This window comes from Rhea americana, unplaced genomic scaffold (assembly GCF_003343005.1).
Source record: "Rhea americana isolate MKP2758 unplaced genomic scaffold, rheAme1 scaffold_74, whole genome shotgun sequence".
Lineage (NCBI taxonomy): Eukaryota > Metazoa > Chordata > Aves > Rheiformes > Rheidae > Rhea > Rhea americana.
Genome location: NW_028186912.1, coordinates 2,717,051 through 2,739,157, shown reverse-complemented (window position 1 = coordinate 2,739,157; position 22,107 = coordinate 2,717,051). Strand labels below are relative to the sequence as shown.

Below are 22,107 nucleotides of genomic sequence, written 5' to 3'. Positions count from 1 at the left end.
ACTTTACTGCACGTTTGGTTTTTAGTATGTGGCTCTACCAGTTAGCAAGGAAAATGTAAAAGTGCCTATTTGACAAGACATAAATAGGAAGAGGAGAAAATATTTTAGATGTCTGCTTTTTGTACTTAAACAGCATGTTCTCAGTGTTTAGAGAAAACTAATTTCACATACAGTATATTAGTCTTAAAAATAAACCATAGTGCAAGCCTGGTTTTGTCTTTTGTTGGCAGCCATACRTTTAACTTTGACTCTTTATTTTAACTCCTCTTTTAGATGGAATATTAAAATTCAGTGAAACAAAATATTAGTTTTGCTGTCTCATCATATGAATCTGTTTAATTTGAAGCTTCTCTGTTGGAGAGAGTTATTAAACTCGTGTCAAGTTTTTTTAAATCTGTTGTAAAACAATAAATTATTTTAATATAAAAATTTACACTTTCAAAAAGTTAATMTCTCCTACTAGGAATAAAGTAAAGTAACAGTTGTTAATTAGCTATCTAAAGTGAAATCAAATATTTTGCAAATGAAATGTGTTGTTTAATAAAACTTTAATACGTTCCTTTAGCTGTTTGTCTGATCAACTGTGTTTTATGCTGGTAATAAGTCAGTAATGCTGTTAGATCAGTAAAGGTAGTCGGCCATTCCCACGTGTTCGGTTGCACTGTCTGTGTCTTTGTAAATGCTACCAGTAAATATGAGATAGTAGACATACTCAAACCTCCCTCCCATTCTCCATTACTGCTCTACAAAGCCTCTGCCATATAGCTAGTTTGGAAGTCTCCTAACGTGGGTTTGGCAGTGAGTGCCAAGAGAAGGAGGTTTTCTTCTGTTAGTACAAATCATCTACCTCCAAAAATTTCTTAAAGTAGAAAAACAAGCGTACTCATCTTGCTTGCCTTGCAGTTATGACAAAGACACTAGACAAGGTCAGAAACTTGAAAAATTGTCAAAGAAACATTTGCAATACCATGGACAGGGTTTTCTTTTGTTTAGAAGTAAAATCAAAAGGAATGGGGATTGCTGCTACTTTGTGATGTGGGTRAATATCTTCCAAGAATAACTGTGTTGTTTAAATATGGTGGGTTTTATGTCTGAAAGTAGTGAGTTTCTGTAGGGCCTGGGAACCAGACTTAATACGAGTTCATGCATTTTGAGTCATTTGGTTTGTCTGTTTTGGTCAACCTTTCAGAATGGGTTACTGTTCAGAACTGTTACTGTAGTATTTTGTAAGATACGGGATACAAACACTTTATATGCTTTGAAACATGGTGACAGAATTAAGGTGAAACTTAGATGTTTGCTGTGGAAATACGCTGAATGTGTAATGACTAGAAAATGAAATAAGCTGATAAATAGAAGGAGAGATGGTGTTGCATAGAGCTTCAGAATTGTGTCTTGTTTCTCACTTTTGCACTGGGCAAAACCTTCTGCCTTCTACCATAAGTTTCCTCATCTGTGAAATGGAGTGCTTATACTCTATGAAGTATTGACTTGGGGATGAATCTACACAGTATAATTAATATTTAATTATGCATGTACGTGCTGTCATCTATTTTTCTCTGAAATTGTGCATTGAAAATTGAACTCTGGACCTTCTGCTGTAGAAGGTCATTTACTGATTCAATAACTTTCTGTAAGTGGTAGGAAAAGTGATCAGAAACTTGAGGGGCTTATCTGATTTTTTGAGAAGAGTGACATATACCTGAATGTATGTCTTTTCTTACACACTGTTCTCTTTTAAGAATTTCCTAAAAAATACTCTCATGTAAACAAAACAAATCTTAGTTTCTTTATAGTAATAGTCTTGTAGTTTATCATTATAGATTTTCACACTGTACTACTATTAAGAGTATTTGAGTAGTTGCAGTTATTTTTGTAGGGAATATAAGAAAAATGTGCTTTCTCTGAGATGGTTTTGGACCTGTCAACTGCTCCTAAGATGTCATTGGAAGATAAACAAAGCTATTTTTAGGACATGTAAAATTGAAGCACACAGGCCTTTCTGTGACTTGAAAAAACTAGGGGTCTGCAAGTATACAATACAGTTCAGTACTCTAGAGCAGAGGTTTTAAAAGTCAGTAGAATACAGTTAGTTTTTGTGCTATCAAAAATTACAAACAAATAGTACAGGCTATAAATGACTTTGATTCTTTGGCTTTGATTCTTATGACTGAGTTTCAGGCATTCGAGTCACATGGCCAAACATTCCCAACTCCTAATTAGGACATTGTCATAAAACATTGGATGCTTGCTGCTGTGTGTGTGCTATATCAAAGCAATGATGTAATTTGAAAGGAAGACTTTCATAAGTTATTCCATTATACATAATTAGCTTTTGTCACTTTGAGTACACTGATACTGGTTCATTGACTTACTCCTTTCTTAGCACTATTAGGAAGTATTGCACAAGCATTGATGCAGGTTTGATTTTAAACTGATTGGTTGAATGGTGCAGGTGATGCTGTTATTGAAAATCTATTACACTGTATTAAGCAAAATGAGACACTTCTAAGATAATATATATTTCCTATTTCTTTTTTAAATTAACTTGATRATTTTGTTAGAAGTTCTGTGTATAGCTGAAAATTGGTCTCTTCCTAATGCTGTATATGTTAACTGGAAATTTTGTGATCTAAAAATGTGTGTTTAAATTAGCTTTGAGGGTTTTTTTTTCTTCTTTTTAATTACTTAATGTTACCTGTAGCTTTTGAGAGTGTGGTTGTGAGGAATATTCCTTTATTTCCAGGAGATTTTGTAACACTTAAGAACTGGCTGTATCCAGAGTTAATAGTCCAACAACTTGGGGAAGAGACTTATTCTAATAAATATAAGACATATTTTTTTATGTGCTTATGTAATATGCTTGACATGGAGACTTGTCATGCTTCCATCTGGACTTTCATTCATGTGTTTATGCAGGGCTACTCGTCTGTTTGGCATTTAGTTGGATGCTCAGTTTCAGGGGAGCTGTTGTGCAATATTTGTTGAGTCTCCTCCCTCTGTGTTTGTGCGTTTCATCTGGCTGGAAACTTTCCCTCTTTGTMTTGAAAATATTTTTAATTATCTACATATACAGAAAAAAATACATATGTCCTCCTCCACATGCATAGAGCTTTTATGGGTCTGACCTTTAATTTATTGAAACTGGAAGGAAGAAATTGAAATTGTCACATCCATTTTGTTTTAGACTTACTCAAAACTTCTGGAACTGAAGAAGGTACTTGTGTTACTTGGGCCGTCAGGGATCTACCTTTTTATATTTTTAGATGCTCTCACTTTTCTTTTAGTTCTTTCAGAGACAATGTAATTGAAAATTAACTACTGGTAGCAACTTTGAAAAACATTACACTGTAGTATTTATCAGAAGAAAATTTTCATGTATACAGTGTCCATAGTAAATTAAGTAAGCTCATTTTAAACAGTAGGAAGCAGTAACAGTTTAAATAACTTGTGTGATAAACACTGCAGTGTTTATCAGAGCATCTAAAATGAGTTTGTTTTAAGTTTACTTAGGGTTAGGTGAAGTTCTGTTGCTTTATTTCATTGAAGTCTTACTCCCTTAAGAGTGAATGAAAACAAGTCAACATGAATAAACCATAACAAATAGTATATGTTTCCAAAGCATGTAGGTAAAGAAGATTTTTATGATTAATATTTGTAACTTTAATTTTAGAAGTATAGAAGCAAACTCCCAATCTATCATTCTGGTACACTAGTATTTGTAAATTAGTAGTTAGACAGGGTATGAACATGCAGTCTGTTCTGTTAATTACTATTTGTAAATTAATAGTTAAGATATTTTGTAAGCTGTGTTAATCAAATCTTGCAGTTGTTGAAAAGCTACATATAGTTTCAGAAAATAACTATTTTGAAGTTTATTAGTTTTAAATGCTATTTCTGTGGTCATTTTTTTTCTCAGGAAGGTTATTTAGTCACAGATATTCTCTATTCCTCTTGTATTTGATGTTGTGTAGAATACACTGCTGTTAAATGCCGTTTTGCAATACAGCCGAGTATTGCATGTCTGTTTTAACATTCAGAACCCCCTAATTTTGTTGTGGAGTGCTAAATCTTGTGCCTTGCTAATAAAAGGAGGTTGTGCTTTTCCCCCTCCCGCTGCCCCCAAACACACACATGGGTTATGGGTTGGTTGCCTGCAGTTTTTAGGTGGCGTATCGGTGCAGCTCTAGAACGTTCTTGAAACGGGCAGAATTTTGCTGTTGAGAGGACTTTTATGCTGGAAGGATTCTCTTTAGTAGGATTCTTGCCTGCATAGGATGTTGATTAGGGGTGTATTTTTTTTTTCACACTCCTAACTGACATTGTCATGTAGGCAGTACTTTTAAGTATAAAACTTGCTGTAGGACAGCCTCTCTGGAACTGAGCAAAACAAGAGGTAAAAGATAGAGATTTTTCTGTTCTTGAAGCAAGTAACTTTATTGCCTGTATTCATTCTGTTCTAGGCTTTTCCTTTTTATGTATGTGTGTAATGTTTAGCATTCATCAAACAAGAGGGGCTCTTTTTGGGGTCATATTTCACTTATATATCATGTTTGCCATATACAGTTGTAAGGTTGAAAATATGAATAACAGAGGCTAAATCTGATTTGTTTAACCCAAGTGACAGCACTTAATATTTTGRATTCAGCAGTTCTACTCAGCTTGAAAAGATTTTCAAAATTATGGTGGGTTTTTAGTACAACCAGTAGTTTTATCTGTGACCTAAAACCTAGCAAGAGGTTGAGGAATTAGCTTGTGCTTGACAAACCATTAGATACTGTGTATTCATTCATTCTGGTGGAATATAGGGAAATATGAATGAGTAATTTGGGTGCTAGGCTCCTTTCTGGATAAAAAGGTTGCTTTATAGTTGTGCTTTCAATACAAGTTCAGAAAAGCCATTTTAGGACAGCCTGGCTGGGGTTCTCCTGATCTGTATGGGGTTGCTGTTTTTAATAAATGGAGTAATGATCAAAACCATAAGAACAAGAGTCCATTAAAATATGCGTACCTCCTAGAACATTAATTTTGTTTTCCTTACTACTACAATTTTTTTGGTTGGTCTCTTTTTCAGTAAGGCTATAATGGTACGTCAAAACTAGGATTTGAAAATTAAAATTTAGAGATTAATTTACTTCAAATGCTCAAAAAACGAGAGCTAGATAGAGACCTAAATATTTTATGGTTTTTAAAAAAAATTGTGATTAATTTGAAACAACATTTCTGAATGTTGCAACTTGAGTACTTGCTTGCTTGTGGGCTTGGGAAGCTTTTTTTTTAAAAAGGATTAAAGGTTTTGACTTAAGTGACTTATAATAAAAAGTATAGTTTTCTCATTCTGTTCTATTCCTTTAGCATAATGTGGTAATGTGATCGTATTTGGAAGGCTGAATAGAGGTGAAGGATAATCATGCATACTTGGCCACTACTAATGTAGGTTATAAAAGCATAGGTTAAAATGATGGCAGTTTACCTATTGTTGAATGTTTCTTACTTTGCTGAATTTGGTTAGGAACAAAATATCTGAATGTCTTTGGTCAGTCTTCTGAAGTTTGACCAAAATCAAAAGGTGTTTAAGTACCTGTGCCTTTTAATGTCTCGCTTGCTAAGTTTTGCTATCAAAACAGTGTTTGTAGCTGTCCTCTTCTTTCTTCTACTGACTAAGTGAGTACTAAATATCTGACCAGTTGTGGAAACTTTAGAGGAACTTTAATAATTAAGGGATGTTTGTTTACATTAGGTAAAAAGAGGGTATTATATAGAGAGTATTAGCTTTTTGCACTGATATGCATTGATGTTGAAAGGTTTTAGTCCAAAGTAGACAAAGCCTATACTTACACAATTTGATCAGAAACATAGGAAATAAATACTGCTACAGATTCCCTCAGATTTCTGTTTACTATATCAAATGTAGGTTTAAAATTCAGAATTATCCTTATATGTAGAAACAAACACTTATTCTTAAAAAATTTTAAAGTCTAATAAAAATAGTTTAGCAAAAGAGGGAGTTCCTGTAATCTGTTTCCTGTTATGCACAAGTCATGGAAATACTGCATTCTGACTTGATGGTTGCTGACAGGGTTACTTTCATTTCCATGAGAAAATCATAGCAGTTAGTTTTTGATGAAGGGAAATGGAAGGACTCTACCCTCACGTTCTGTGGTTCTAGTTTATTTTGTATGCAAAGTGATCAGTAGTGTCTTATTGTAGGCTTATTTAGATGAAGTGTTTACATGTATTAGAAGTCTTTCTTCCTATCATGGCTTTCTGTCAGTGGGCATATACATTACATCTGCTCTTCTATGGCATTGCCAAATGGTAAATCTGAACAAGAAGATCAGCTTCTGAAAGGAGTTTTGTTAGCTCTAGCGAAAAAGGAGAAAACTCTTAATAAAATTCTAAGTAATTAAATGGAGACTGCATGGATAGGAGACCACTTCAATGGTACATTCTCATACACAGTTTTATGGTGGTTTTTGCAAAATCATGACAGCGTCGTCCTCAACAGACGACATTTTACCCCCACAATGATATTCACAGAATGGTCTTTCAAACTGATCAGGAAGTACGTTGCATATAACCTCATAGGATATTATCCATGATGAAGGATGTTCTTTCTCCAAGATCTGGGCAACTGCTAGAGAAATCTGCATCTGACTTCACTGGCTTATACTCACTATTAGCAGTCAACAGTAATTGCTTCTGTATGGGAGTGGAAGGTCTCAGTTCCATCAGCTGTCTACTGCATTTATTTATTTTTAAGTAGGCTAGTACTGGACTTTCAGTGACCTCAGCTATTGCTGTTGGCATGAGGAATTAGTGGATAAAAACACTTAATGAAGAAAAATTAGCTTGACATATAGCTCCCATCTACAGAATTTTGCCCAACATGTTGGGGGGATGCTGAGGAAAAACAGCCCCCMAAAGAGCTGGTTTGTTGCCATATGTATGTATACACATACATGTGTGTCTTGCTGCTTTGTTTAAACCTTAATGTATCTTTCACATAATTTCTTGGATTAATAACTATTGATAACGTATAAGAATGTGGCTTTCAAAGGAATATTTTTAATTTGGAAAATATCTCTTCTGTTTCTCTGCTGTGCTTTCTGCTGTTGACGTGAGATCAAGAACAAGCAAAACTGACTAGAAAACTTCACTTAAGTGGAAAAATTAGTTTCTTTACTGTAAATTTCACTTACAGTTGGGGAACAAGAAGATCATGGGAATTGATTGTTCTGAAATGTGCCATTTTGCAAAACTTTACAAAGTTACGTTTGTGACAGATTATCAGTCCTCAGGAAGACTGCTGCCAGACACTGGGTCATGGCTATGCTACCCTTCCTGTATTTCTAAACAGGCAGGAAATTTATGGAGCTTCAGTATAGAAAAGATTAAAAGCTACCCCATTAGAAAAGTCACTTTAAAAGTTTATAAGCACTCTGTGTTCAGCACATTGTGTGCAATGTATTGGTTTAAATAGAAGAAACACTGTAATACAAGGGAAAGAGAGAACAGTTCATAAAGGAATATTTTATTAATTTTTCTGGAAGTAATGCTTAACACCTACTGATAAATGTTTATCTCTAGATTTGGACACGATAATAACTTCAGAATGGTTAAAGAAGTTAGTTTGATATCGTAACTGAAGATATCAGTGAGGACTTATAGAGTCATTCTGGCATTTCAGTAATGTGGTAGCATTCATCAGGTTTTATATAGAGTAAATGTAGAAAGTTAATAAGGTAGCTATTACTGCTCCACTAATGAAAATTATTCTGTGCCTCAAACTGTGAGGAAAGATAGTTAAATATCAGAGAAAGAGTGTTAAAACTGTTTACGTTTTGCAGCGGTCCTATTCCTAATAGAAATAGGTCTGGCTTGCTCAAACATTATTTGTATTCCCCATGAGCAGAGTATTTAAAAACTTTTTTGTAGAACACTGTATTTGGTATCCTTAATTGCTCCAAACAGCTTCCTGAACTTTTACAGTTAGACTGGTACTTGAAATAGTAAAACTATATAACAAAAATAAAAGCACAATTTATATATTTCCTATATATACTAGTTTATGTTCTTATCCTTTTTGTCAAACTTGTAAAATCCATATTCTGTAGATAGTTCTCTTTGCTATATTTTAATATATTCGGTTTAGCTCTGCTAATAGTTTTTACAGACCGTTCTGTAATTGCAGTTACGCTAAACTGACTTGTATTTTGAGGCATTTTCTCAGGTTCCAACTTACTGCAACCTTAAGAACATTCATTTTATTTATTTATTTATTTATTTAATACTTGGAACAAATAAAGCTAATAATTCTAGGTAGCAATCTGAATCTAACTGCCTTCTTTCATCTGTTACTTGTGAATTGATTTTTGTGTATGTGTGGAGATCCTTTAAGGGAGCTTCTTATGCTAGTGATAAGACTGTTGTATTACCTGATATTTTTTACATTTAATGTAAGTGGGGCTACTACTCTGACTGCTACAAAGTTCTTCCATTCACCTGTAGGTGCTTCCACTTACTTAGGTTGCCAAACTGCTGCCTGCCCCATGCTTTCTGCTTCCACCTCTTCTGCTGTAGCTATACAGCTGTTTGTGTCCTCATAGTGATCTGGATTGCTGAACTTTGTTTGCCAGCTTTATTTTTCAGCTGTGTAAGTTCCCTGATCATGTGTACCTTATGGCTACACAAACAAGTTGTTTCAGAACAAAAGGGACAGAAATGATTCATGGGATGTGTGACCATATCCTCAGGCTCCTCTCACTGGAAATGTAGAGCTGTCACTGTGAGAAGTCCAGGATCTGACTTCCCATCTTTCCTTCATTGCACTCTGAACATATGCGCAGTTTTCCTGCGGGCAGTGTTACTGTGTCGTTTGTAGCAGTGGCATTATGGGTCTGAAGATTATGTAAGGGAGGAGGGAAATGGATAGATCGGCAGGAAAACTCTTCTCTTGTAGCAATGCTGTTACGCTGTGCCATGCCTTGCCTTGTCTTCCTTTAATCCCCATTGTTGCTTCCTCTCTTCTGGAGGAAGTTCAACAAGGTGCCAAAGTGATAAGCTGGCTGAGCATATTAACTGGCATTTAGGACAGTGTCTCAGTTTTAATGGTGAGATTCACCTTACTGATTGGAAAGTACTTCAAAGTTTTAAAACCAAATTTAAGAGCAGACAGTTACCTGTGGAAAAGAAAAGATCAGTGGTTTTACCAATTTTGCAAAAAGTTAGAAGATCTATGAAGTGTGAGGAGCTRGGGAAGTGGGATATCAGATGATCCCAAAATTTGAATTTCACTTTATTGGGAATAATGAAAGATATGAGGAAATGGAAGGGGAAGGCAATGTTAAGTGTTTTCARTAAGTTAGGGAGTAAAAGAAAACAAGAGCTGAAGAAATCCAGAAAATAAATGCTTTTGAATATAGCCTAGAAATATATAACTGAAGAGTTGCCGTTAGGTTTGACGAAGAGGGTAGTTAGTAGCTACTGAGTTAATTTTGGTTCTAGTGGTTTTATGTAAGGGATTGTAGGGACTAGCAGAGCTATTGGGGGTGGGGAAACGTTGACGAATTAGAAATAACCACTGTGTTCATGAAGCATGAAATTTGATCAGTTGTTAAAAGACATACGTTTTATACTTTGTTCTGTAATTGCTTTAACATGTTGTGTTTGATAGTTCTGCTTTATTTTTATTAATCCTTAGGGGGAAAGGAACAATGGCTTTGACGTCCTGTATCACAACATGAAACACGGACATTTGTCAACAAAAGAATTAGCAGACTTTATTAGAGAAAGGTAAGTATTTATCTTTGTTAATCCTGGCTCTAACATACTGTTTGTGGTTTATATTTTTATGTTTATAAGTTTCTTGTTATGTGCTGCAGTAACATGCAAAATGTATATATTAAAAAGAACAACATAAAGTATCTCAAATTCTACAAAAATATCTAGGCTTGTTCCTTTCACTTATGATTGAATAGTGACTGGTAACCATCAATTAATAACCAACTTCTGTTTTGAAGGTTGATTTAAATAAGAAAAATGGAAAGCTGGAAATGTCAGATTAAGTGTTGAGCTGTTTATTTAAATTGATCCCAGTTTTTCTTCATCTTTGGAAGAAAAGGAATAATTTCTTAACTAGTAAAAATTATATCAGTATTTCAATGTTTTTGGTCAGAGATATAGAATTAGGATATTAACAACTGACAGTAACATCTTTTAAAGTGATGCCTTTGGATTAAGATGGGAAAGTTATTTGCACATGGTGAAGATTGGACCAGGGACCCCCTGCAAGTTCTTCCTCAACCATAAATGAGATGCATCATCTTCCCCTCCTTTTACTAAGCTAATGATACACTTATAAATTATTTATAAGTTAGATTTAAAATGTAATTGAGTTATTGTATTATACAACTTTGAGAAACATTTAAAAATAACATGCTTAATCCCCTTCTCCAAAACCTGTCCTGTTATGTTGTAAGTTCAGTAGATTTAAATACATGCTCCTCTGTCAAAGTTTCAGGTGACAACTACAACTTCTGTTTCCTGTTTTCAAAAGGAAATTCTTTGTCTTGAGAGGTGTTACTGTGAAGGAGAAATAAAGATATCTACCTCAACATAAGTGATTATAGGTATGATAAATTGAGAGAAAAGTAAATTCTTAATCTTCCTTTTTTTTCTTTTTTTCCTTTTTTTTCCTACTGCCCACAAATAAAGGTATTACAGGTAGCAAAATTACTTCAAGCTTTTGCAATTTCAAGAAGTGGCAATTACACTGTTTGTTGAAATCAAGGATGATTTCAAACCTAAGATGCCACTATATATTGAGTATTTATTTAGRGCCAAAAGTTAAATAGCACGTATCGTTAGCTTAGTAAAAGGAGGAGAAGATGATGCATCTCATTTATGGCTGAGGAAGAACTTGCAGGGAGTCTCTGGTCCAATACATTGTATGTGTCTGTTATTCCAAGGCAGTTGCCTCTGCACAGGCTCTAATAAGGAAATCTATGGTGATCCTAGGATTTTGGATCTCAAAAAGACAAGTAGTGGTTTTGAATTCAGGAAAGTGTAATTAAACTTTGTTTAGGGGAAAAGGACATCCAAGTGAAATCACCATATACAGAGAGAACCTTCTTTAAAAATAAATACAAACAACAGAACACTGTACTATAGTGATTTCCAAACTCAAACATCAGAATACTTTCAGAAATACAGTACTAATTTCTCCAACCTAAATCTGCAAAAAGAGAAGACAAAGTCCCATTTTATTTGCACTGAACAAATGTGCTTGCTCAGTAAGTGTACAGCTTTTTATTCCAATGTTTTTGTTACAAATATATTTGATGTTGTTGCTTTCTAAATCTGTAGTATTTAGACTATGTTAGGCAGGTGATCATTATGTCACTTTGTATTAATTGTTTCTAAGGACTGTTAAAGATAGAGGGAAAACAACAAGAAAGAGAGGAATCATGTTATGCAAATCTTGAGCTCTTGGATTTTATTTATTTGTATTTCCAAGCAGTATTCTACCACAGTCTTCTCAGTCAGATTTTTAACGTACTTACAAGCTTTTGCATATACCTTTTGAGGAGTCATTAGTATCTAGTTGTTTTCAGCTCAACTAAGAGTCCTGTGCTCTGCGCTTTTAGAATGCTCTGTCTTCAAAACTGCATTTATTATGCTTTTGATTGCTTTCATTGACAGGGCTACAATAGAGGAGGCATATTCAAGGTCAATGACAAAACTAGCCAAATCAGCAAGCAATTACACACAACTTGGGTAAGTAAGTGTGTATAAAAGTGAAATAATTAATTACATAAGTGTTAGGAATCAAGTTTGATTCTGACTGTTTTATGGATGATGTTGAAGGATCAGTGGGTACTGTAACTTCACCACTTCAAAAGCCTTGGTTCTTAAGCTACCATGCAACTATGACTAAAGAAAAAAAGAAAAGGAAAGGACAGTACAGCTCTTTACTCCTGGTTAAAAAAAAGACATGAAGGAACGGTATGTTCCTCCGTGGTTAAAGTTGAGTTCATTTCAGACATGATAAAGAGCATGACTTTCTATTCTGTGTGCTCAGGCTTGTGAGGAGAGAACATATGGTCTGCAAATGTGGCAGTAAATTTATTTCCATTGTTTCTATTTTTTCAAGTGTTAATGCTGTCCTCAGAGGTCTTAAGAATGAGACTTTTCAATACTAGTCCTATTCCGTAGTTTAATTAGAATTTTATACACAGGATATGAATTTAAACATTAGAATGATTAATGGATGTTTTTTCATTAGAAAGATAATGCCAAGAGCTCAAACTGCTTAGCTGATGCTAAAGTGTTTTTTTTTTTTTTTTTTTTTTTTTTTTTTTTTTTTTTTTTTTGATAATCCCAGCTGGAAATGTGGCAAACTTTCAGCAGCAGATAGTTTGATACCAGTTGTTCATTATCTGCTTGTAAGGTTGAACATCAGTGCTTTAAAGGCTGTCCATGGTATTGATTTTTCAGCAGCATTCATCAAGAAACTGTGGTAGCAGCATATCTGTAGAATAGCTGAAGAAGTCCATTCAGTATAGAAATTTGGATTTGAGGAATGACCTGACCCTACTATCCTTTACCATATGGTTAATCTCTGTTAATCAGTAAATCACTTTTAGACACAGGCCATCTTTGCCAGTATTTTTTTTCTACATCTTGCTGCTGTGATGATTTAAAACAACTGGAAAATCAACTAGCCAAATAATAGTTTTTTCTTTGTGCTATTCAAATATATATATGGACATATTTTTCCACGTTAAAAGTTTTTTAGWATTTTTTTTGAGCAGGTCTTACATCATCTTTTGGAATATCACTTGCCATTCCTGTGTATTGAAGATAGGAAAGATTGAGTGCACTTCCGTGTTTCACTTGTATTGACTCTACATGACTAATGAATGAAAAGCAGCACACGCTGAAAACTTAACAGATAGTATTATAAATACAATTGGAATATATTTAATAATGTAATTTATAGCAATTTAGGGGAATTTTGTTTATTTCAGTTTTAGGAATAGAGCTGAACTTCTGTAAATGTATTGCTAATACTACAGCACTACAAAAAATTGTAGCTGATGAAAGGAAGAAAATCCAGATCAATGTTATATATATATGTGTGTGTGTGTATATGTGTATATATATATGTGTATATATATATATCGTTTCCTCTAGGACATTTGCACCTGTCTGGGATGTTTTCAAAACCTCAACAGAAAAATTAGCAAGTTGTCACTTGGATCTTGTACGAAGATTGCAAGAGCTAATAAAGGAAGTTCACAAGTATGGAGATGAACAAATCAAAGCTTATAAAAAGGTTACTATTTCTTCTTATGCATGTTCAATAACTTGTTAACATTAAAGTGGTTTGTTTTTGACAACTGTGTGATATTTGACAGACTAAAGAAGAAGTTTCAGGAACATTGGAAGCAGTGCAAAATATTCAAACTATCACTCAGGCCTTACAGAAGTCAAAGGAAAATTACAACACCAAGTGTGTCGAACAAGAACGATTGAAAAAGGAAGGTGCAACGCAGAGAGAGGTTGATAAGGTAGTTTTGTTTGTTTTGTTTAGATTAAAAGGGAGTTTTTGTTTTGCTTTTGTTTTAAGGCAGGGTTTTTTTGTTATCACCTGCATCATGCAATGATTGTTTGATGGCCTTTACAGATATTGTCTATAATTGTTTCAGCATCTATTATGTTTTCAGATAATTTTTCTGTAGGTAAATAACGCAAACATACAGTGCCCTTGTTTTTGAATTAAGGAGTAGGAAGTTTTGTTCTGTCCCTTCAGCTGAGACAAAGTAGCTAATTATAGGAGTATTTGAAGTCTGTTCCATTGAGAAGAAAAACAAGTTAGTGTTACTTTCAGTGCTAATGTAAGAGATTCCATTTCCATGCACCCAAATCTCAAAGGATGAGTATCCTGATGCTGTATTTAGTATTGTTCTTGGTTCATTGGGTGAGTTTAATCCATTCAAGAAACATAGGTAGTAGAGGAAAATGGTCATGTTTCCCTGTCTCTAAGTGTGCCTTATCTTTTTAAAACTTGGTACCTCTGCCTATTTTTGTTTGATCTGTCTGATCTGCCTGGGACTCGGCCCTTGCTGGAATGGTTTAGTGCCTTTTTTACTGCCGTATTGGATAAGCAGATAGGAGAGTTGATAATCATCTTTTCATTCATATCAAAAGCGATACTTTTGAGCTTATTCTTTCTGTTTATTTCTTTAATGGCAACCTAGTTTTTTTTCCTACCTAGGTTCTAGTAATGAATGAAAAATKTGTAGAAAGACAGGTTATTTCCTGGTAGACTATTCAAAATACAAATTTTCAGAATTGTTGTGAAAAGATTAAAACCATGCAGTACGAAAGGTTGAATTTATGGAAGACTTGCTTTTAAGATAAAATATTGTAATTTTTTGTCCAACAGAAAACAAATAATGTTCAGTCTAGACTGTCTACCTACTGAAGGAAGAAAGAGGAAGCACCATGGGATGACATACATGAAGGCTTTTATCTACTATTTTGTGCATATTCACTCAATACTCTTGTCAGAACAATTAGGCCATAGTTGAATGCTCAACTAATACTTCAAAAATAATGTTTCCAATGGAGGCTGTTGACTGTGGCCAGCAATTTCTTTCCAGTTATTCAAATTCACGCTTGTCGTTTCAGAAAGCCAGTAGCAAAGATTGTATTCATTATTTTTTTTTTCCTTTGGCAGAGAGTAAGTTTATTACTTTCAGCAGAACATGAAAAATTTTCGTATCAAAATCATAGGACAGCTACTTTGTCACAAAGCATGGAATAACATGATAAAGTAGAAAATGTCTGCTGAGAGCTTATTGTAAGGCCATATATTTGGAGAAATACTTTATTGAAGAATCTGAAGCGGAATCTCATAGTGAGATATGTCATTTCATTAAACTAACTGAAGCTGAAAGTTAGTGTTAACTTGCGTAATAATTTCCTGTTGTTCTCTGACATGTCAACTTCTCTATTTATAATGACTTGCCAAAAAAGTGTTGACTGATCCTCATACTTTTAGTTACTGTAAGTCTGCTAAATAGAGTTCTAGCAATTGCTACACCTGAGAATACACACATCCTGTTTTCAGAGGAGATTATTGGTTAATCACGTAGCGTTCACATGTTTGGCCATTTTGTCTATCTTGCTGAATAATCACTTTCCATAAGTGCTCTTCAACTGATATACTGACGATTCTGCTCATAGTTAGACATGGTTACAAGAGGCAGAGAATGTTTCTGTTTTGTGTCAGAATCCCATGTTACATGGTTACGTTTACATAACACTTCACAAAAAATCTGATTTTTAAAGTCTTGTAACTTTGTATTTCCTTTCTTTTCAATGATTACATTTGGAGTCATCTTGCTGCAAATCAATCTTAACTTTTTTTGAAATTAAGAGTTTTTAAAGCATTTGTACTTTTGGTATAGTAAGTGGTATTTGGGAAACAAGATAGGACTGTTTTCTTCCTGAAAATTGCCCTATGTGGAGGTGCAAACGTGAGATTAATGAAGTAAAGTTCAAGGGAAGTAATTGGCTTAATGCCTAAAGGATTCATGTACATATTCTTTATATAGTGTAGTATTTTCAAGTTCCGATGTACAGGATTTAGAGGACTGTGAGCAAGATCTACTTAAGCTGTCTCTGTAACTCAAAAAATGCTTGTGGAACTGCAGCTTCAATTTTTCTTCCTTTGAAATTCTGGTTGCTGTTTTTCTAGCTGAACATGTGTTATCAGTGTGCTATTATTCCTGATTTTCAGTTATTTTTCTCTTTAAAACCCAAAATAAAAGTACTTCTTTCCGGAGGAGAATCTTTATTTTCATTTCTTTAAGAGTCATAGATAGTGTTCAGCTTTCCAGGTAATAATTTACTCACTGCAAATGAAAAGTGGTTGGCATTTTTACTACAGGGCAGATGACATTCATTTGAAGGAAGGGAGGAGAGCGATTCAGAAATAGAACAAATAGAAAATATATATTATACAGCTATCTTTAATGATGTCTTTAACAATTCAGAAATATTTTTCAGTTTTAATTGGTGGAAAAGTTGAAAGAGATAAACTAAGCATGCTGAGCAAAGAAGCCATGAAAAGCTGATGTTCAAGAGAAATAAAATATATTTTAATTGAGTTTTAACTTGAAGATGAGATAGCAATGTTATCAAAGATTCCCAAAACTTCATGTCCTGTGTCTTGCTTTAAAATTTGAAAATAATTTTCCCTACTAAAAATAATCACTGAATTCAGTTTTGCTTTTGATGTAATTTTGGAATTCTCCTGTATTTTTGTCTTTTGAGAATGTTAAGCCCACAAAAAATATATATATATTTGTTGACCTTAAACCAAAATTATGAAACAGATTAATAAGTTATAAAGGCAAAAAAGGACCATTGTAAACAAGTCAGAGCTGCATAAATCTGCCCATCAGTGTGTTCTTCATAACCTTTTGTTTCAAATATCTTCTCTTAGTTTCCATTGATGTAAGGCCTGTGCTTTTCCCTTGAATATCTTTTTCCTTATTTTTCTTCTTTCCCTTCTAAAGAAAAAAAAAGTGCCTCTTCTTTTACTGTTGACTCTTTCCAAATACTAATGATCTGTTTGCTCTGTATTTCAGCCCTGCTTTCTTCCTGTTTTTTGTGCAGCTTTGACAAAAGTGCTAATTAGTTAGCTTCAGCACTACAAATTTTAAAATGTTGATATCAAAACTTTATAAATTAGTCATTGCTGAAAAACAGCAGGGATTTAAATGAGATAACTACTTATTATGCATAACTTTTGTTATCTTTTAAAATGGTTATATGGTTTATGTACAGCTTTGAAAAGACATCTGTAAAGGCTTGAGTCTGAGTTACTTGATTGTGAAATTTTGTTGTGACATTTCACTGTTTTGATATGCACCTGAATTTTTTTATTTGCATCTTCATGGGCTTATTACTACTAATGGCTTTAAAAACATTGGTACAGACTGGATGTGTAACATTTGACAGCTTTTTTTAATTYCTATAGGCAGCAGTTAAATTGAAAAAAGCTACAGATACTTATAAACTATATGTGGAGAAATATGCTGTGGTTAAATCTGATTTTGAACAGAAAATGACAGAAACTGCACAGGTAAGTGTTATATTAAATGAGTTAGCTTTTAAAATGGATAAGTAGATTTCATTGTCTCTCATTCAGATTTGATCTGAAATCAAAGCTTTTGGAAAATAAGTTTAAAGATGGAATGTCCTTTGAAAGCTGATGTGAACTATAGTATCAAAAGTAGTGGGGCTTGAAAGGCAAACATTGACTGACCATATATGTTGTAATGATGGTGTCACTATATAATCCATTTAAGTATTATCACTCTAGAATGTCTTTTTGAAGAAATTTTTAGGAAGAAGGCAAAATGAACTTCTCAAAGTATTATAGATGTGTTGTGATAACGTGGGAAATCATATGGATTGCTGTTGGGGCAGATTTCGGGTAGGAGTTTTAGTATTGGGATCTATTTATTGTGCTTTTTATTATTATTCCAGCAAAACACTTCAGTAACAACTTGTTAAAGTGCCTTCCCAAGGTTTATATGAGGTGGTCGAAAGCCCTTATATCTGTTCAGATCTCTGTGTATTTTTTTCCCTTTCTTTAAAGATGTTTTAATCTGTATTCCAGAGGATGTCAAGTTCTCTGTATGAATGAAGTATGTACTGCTTCATTGTATGTTTTAAAGCTTTTTATTTCCTTCAAATCTGTTAATAGCAAGCTTTTTTTCACTTTCAAGATTTAGAAAAGTAAAACTTCTTTCCTTTGAGGGATAATTATTCAGTTGAAGACTGCTTGACATATTTATTTGTATCTTATTTCCTTGTAATAAAGCTTTCACAAGATGAGGATTTTCTTTTTGGTTGAAAATTCTTTGTGCCTTTCCTTAGTTTCGAAGGATTATTTTTAGGAATGGAAAAAGTATTAGGAAGATTCAGTCATATTTGTATTACTAAAGTAGAAGTAGAAAAGTGTTACCATTCTTCATAACTTTGAGAGAATGAAGATTTTACAGAATGGGGATTGTATAGGCTGACATGTGARAAGCCATGCTGTCCTAAACTATAAACTGCTGTCCGACGTCCAAAATCTCACTAGAACAAGATCTAGTTCACCTCTGAATAGACCTTCAACACAGCTGTTACGGAAAGGATACCAAATGTATCACATACCAAACCCCCGCCCCATGCATTTGTGCTGAAAAAGAGCTTAAGCATACTACTGCAAAATTCTTCCTGTAAAAGACTTATATTAGGAGTCTAGTAAACCCTTTAATGAAAAGGTATCAATAGGCATCTTTTTTCCAATATTCAAACTAGGTTCTGGTTGGAAGAATTATACTCCCTATAATTCCATTTTCCATTTGAGTTAAATTTGGTTAAGTACATTATTTTTCTCTCATTTTAAAAATATTTGTCTTTTTAAAATGCTCTGTGTGTATATGTGTGTGTGTGTAGTATGAAACTGTGCCTTCTTTGGGTAAGACAATGTTGATTGCAGTTCTTTACTGGTATGGGAAGGCTTTGTAGAGAAAAATTTACCCCCAAAAATTCCTAGGTACCATGGCAGGCTAGGTCGTATGGTTTGTTTTACTTCTGTCTTTCATCTCTGATGTGTAAGAATTTTTTTTTCAATGCATATTTTAAGTTAGTATTACTGTCAAAAGCAGCAGTTGACCTCTTGCATTGCCTCTGTTTTTGCAAAGTATGAGGAGCTGCATTGGAGAACTAATCCAGATAAACTTAATGTAGTAARAAAAGTTGGCTTTAACCTAAAACAGTTCCGGGATCCGGTTTATTAAGAGGTCACACAAGCATTTATGGTGACACAAAGGAGGCAGCAATGTGGAGCCACGGGTGGGGACTTGCATCTTTAAGCATTGGTGCTGGTTTAAAGTTTGTGACGTTGTGTCCTGTACTCACTTGAGTAGATGTCAACATTACACACTTACATCTGTTGCCTTAGGATTGTGTTTGTAACGTGAAATATGTGTGGATCAGTTATCCTAGCCAATTTGATGGGGGTTGGCGTTGGCATGTGTGGTTGTGATCATTTGAGAATTTTGAGACTAGACTGCATTTTTAAATAACTAAAAATACTCGAATGTATTTTAACATCTTAATTGTTGGAAACAAGCATAATGTTATGTTAACAAAAGAATCTCTTCCATTGAAGAGTAACATTCCTCCTGGAAAGTTTCCTAATAAGAATAGGTGGAAGCACCCTGACAGGTGAACACATACTGCTTTTATCCATAATGTAACTTTTTTGTGTAGTGTTTCTGATAGCATAACTATTGTAATTGCTCATTAAGCATTCCAGTAAGTGAATTGTTGTGTAATATGTATGAATTACATTGCATGCAGCCTGACTTTTGCTATAGGCCCCCCTTTTAATACTAAGAAATAAAGTAGAACCAGAAGAATACTGAGCTGTTTTGATAATTTTTTCAGATCATATATGGCTGTGGTCTTATGGATCTAGCTAGAATAATTTAAGTTCTTGCCCTGTTATTTTGCTTGTTCTGGAAGTTAGCAAATCCCCTTTGAAATAGATCCTGTAAAGGCTTCTGATCCATTTCAGCGCAAGTTCAGTCAGGTTGCTCTAATCTTTTAGTCTCACAAAAGCTGTCTCCTGTCTGTTCCCTGCATTGCAAGAAAGAAACTCTTTGTAGCAGTTGATTTATTGCTCTCTGAAACAATAAGAAAATGTTTGACTAATACAACTTTAATAAACTGGCCTTGCTAAACTGCACTGTAGGCTTGTCTCCAGTGAGTAAGAAAGCTGTGAGTAATGTGAAAAGGAGTTTTGTTTAGAACTGATGAAGGATAAACTTGAAGAGTATTTGGAATGAGTTTCATTGACAATGAATTACTGAAGGAAAATACAGGGGCTTTCAGCAAGCAAACTAGTTGGGCTTTTCATTCTGTGCTGAAAAAATCCGTTTGAACAATCCACTATCACAAAAGAATAAGAAGTGATTTAGCTTATTTTGTACTTAGAGACAGAATGTGAAGATGCTTTTTGCTTAGTTTTCATGTTTGTGTTATTAGATAGATGTTAGTTATATAAACCTGATAGAGCTGTAGAGAGAAATACAGTATCTTTTTACTATACCAAATGTATTATGACTGCGAAAACATGACTACGCTGTTAGGGGTTTTTTTGGTTGGTTTGTTTGTTTGTTTTGTTTGTTTTTTTAATGAAGGCAGAAACACTGCAAAATTACCTCTCATAGAATCAGTAAGGTTGGAAGGGACCTCGGGAGATCATCTAGTCCAACCCCCATGTTCAACAGGATCACCTAGAGCGTGTTAGACAGGGTTGCATCCAGGCGGGCCTTGAAGATCTCCAGAGAAGGAGACTCCACAACCTCTCTGGGCAACCTGTGCCAGGGCTCCGTCACTCTCACAGGGAAGAAATTCCCCCTCACGTTCAGGCGGAACTTCCTGTGGTTCAACTCTGCCCATTGCCTCTTGTCCTGTCACACGGGACAACTGAAAGGAGTTTGTCCCCGTCCCCTTGACACCCTCCCTTCAGGTACTTGTACACRTTGATAAGATCTCCCCCTCAGTCTCCTCTTCCCCAGGCTGAAGAGGCCCAGCTCTCRCAGCTGTTCCTCATGGGGCAGGTGCTCCAGCCCTCTCATCATCCTCGTAGCCCTACATGGGAGTCTCTCCAGTAGCTCCATGTCTCTCTTGTACTCGGTAGCCCAGAACTGGACACAGTACTCAAGATGTGACCTCACCAGTAATGAGTAGGGCAGCAGGATCACTTCCCTCGACCTGCTGGTAACGCTATTCTTAATGCACCCCAGGACACCATTGGCCTTCCTGGCCACAAGGGCACATTGATGACTCATGGTCAACTTGTTATCCACTAGGACTTTCAGGTCCTTCTCTGCAGAGCTGCTTTCCAGCAGGTCAACCCCCAGCCTGCACTGATGATTACCCCACTGCATTGGGTTATTTGTCCCTAGGTGCAGGACCCTACACTTGCCCTTGTTGAACCTCAGGAGATTCCTCTCCGCCCAGCTCTCCAGCCTGTCCAGGGCTCTCTGAATGGCAGCACAGCCCTCAGGTGTATCAGCCATTCCTCCCAGCTTGGTATCACCAGCAAACTTGCTGAGGAGGCACTCTGTCCCCTCATCCAGGTCATTGATGAAGAAGTTGAACAGGATGGGACCCAGGACTGAGCCCTGGGGGACGCCACTAGCCACCGGCCTCCAACTAGACTCCGTGCCATCGATGACGACCCTCTGAGCTCTGTCTTTTAGCTGCTTCTCAATCCACCTCACTGTCCACTCATCTAACCCATGTTTCCTGAGCTTATCTAGGAGGATGTAATAGGAGACAGCGTCAAAAGCCTTGCTGAAGTCAAGGTACACAATGTCCACTGCTCTCCCCTCATCTTCCCAGACAGTCATTCCATCATAGAAGGCTATCAGATTAGTTAAGCAGGATTTCCCCTTGGTGATCCATGCTGGTTACTCCTGATCACCTTTTTTCCCTCCATATGTCTGGAGATGACATCCAGGATGAGCTGTTCCATCACTCTACCAGGAATGGAGGTGAGGCTGACYGGCCTGTAGTTGCCTGGGTYCTCCTTCTTGCCCTTCTTGAAGACTGGAGTGACATTGGCTTTCTTCCAGGCCTCAGACATCTCTCCAGTTCTCCAGGACCTTTCCAAGATGATGGAGAGCAGCCTGGCAACAACATCCACCAGCTCCCTCAGTGCCTGTGGGCACATCCCATCCGGGCCCATGGATTTGTGGATGTCTAGCCTGCCCAGAAGGTCTCTAATCCTGTCCTCCTCAACCGAAGGAAAGTCTTCCCTTCTCTGGACTTTCTCCCTCACATCCAGGCTGCAGGATTCCTGAGGGCTGCCCTTAGCAGTGAAGACTGAAGCAAATAAGACATTCAGTAATTCTGCCTTCTCTGTATCCCTTGTCACCAGGGCCCCCGCCCCATTCAGCAGTGGGCCCACATTTTCCCGAGTCCTCCTCTTGCTGCTGATATATTTGAACTGGAGATTTT

General features: G+C 35.6%; 1 protein-coding gene across 6 annotated transcripts in view; it reads left to right on the top strand.

The window, feature by feature from the left end:
• The first annotated feature begins 9,693 nt into the window (after window positions 1-9,693).
• FCHO2 (FCH and mu domain containing endocytic adaptor 2) overlaps window positions 9,694-22,107 on the top strand; it is a 73,142-nt gene continuing 60,728 nt past the window's right edge. For 5 of the 6 annotated variants that reach the window (XM_085322096.1, XM_085322093.1, XM_085322095.1 and 2 more), the window contains exons 1-5: window positions 9,694-9,795; window positions 11,704-11,778; window positions 13,198-13,339; window positions 13,422-13,574; window positions 17,057-17,161. In XM_085322096.1, coding sequence (XP_085178222.1) covers window positions 9,743-9,795; window positions 11,704-11,778; window positions 13,198-13,339; window positions 13,422-13,574; window positions 17,057-17,161 — 528 coding nt within the window. In that variant the 5' untranslated portion in view covers window positions 9,694-9,742. The remainder of the gene's footprint in view (window positions 9,796-11,703; window positions 11,779-13,197; window positions 13,340-13,421; window positions 13,575-17,056; window positions 17,162-22,107) is intronic. The other variant, XM_085322097.1, reaches the window with a different exon arrangement.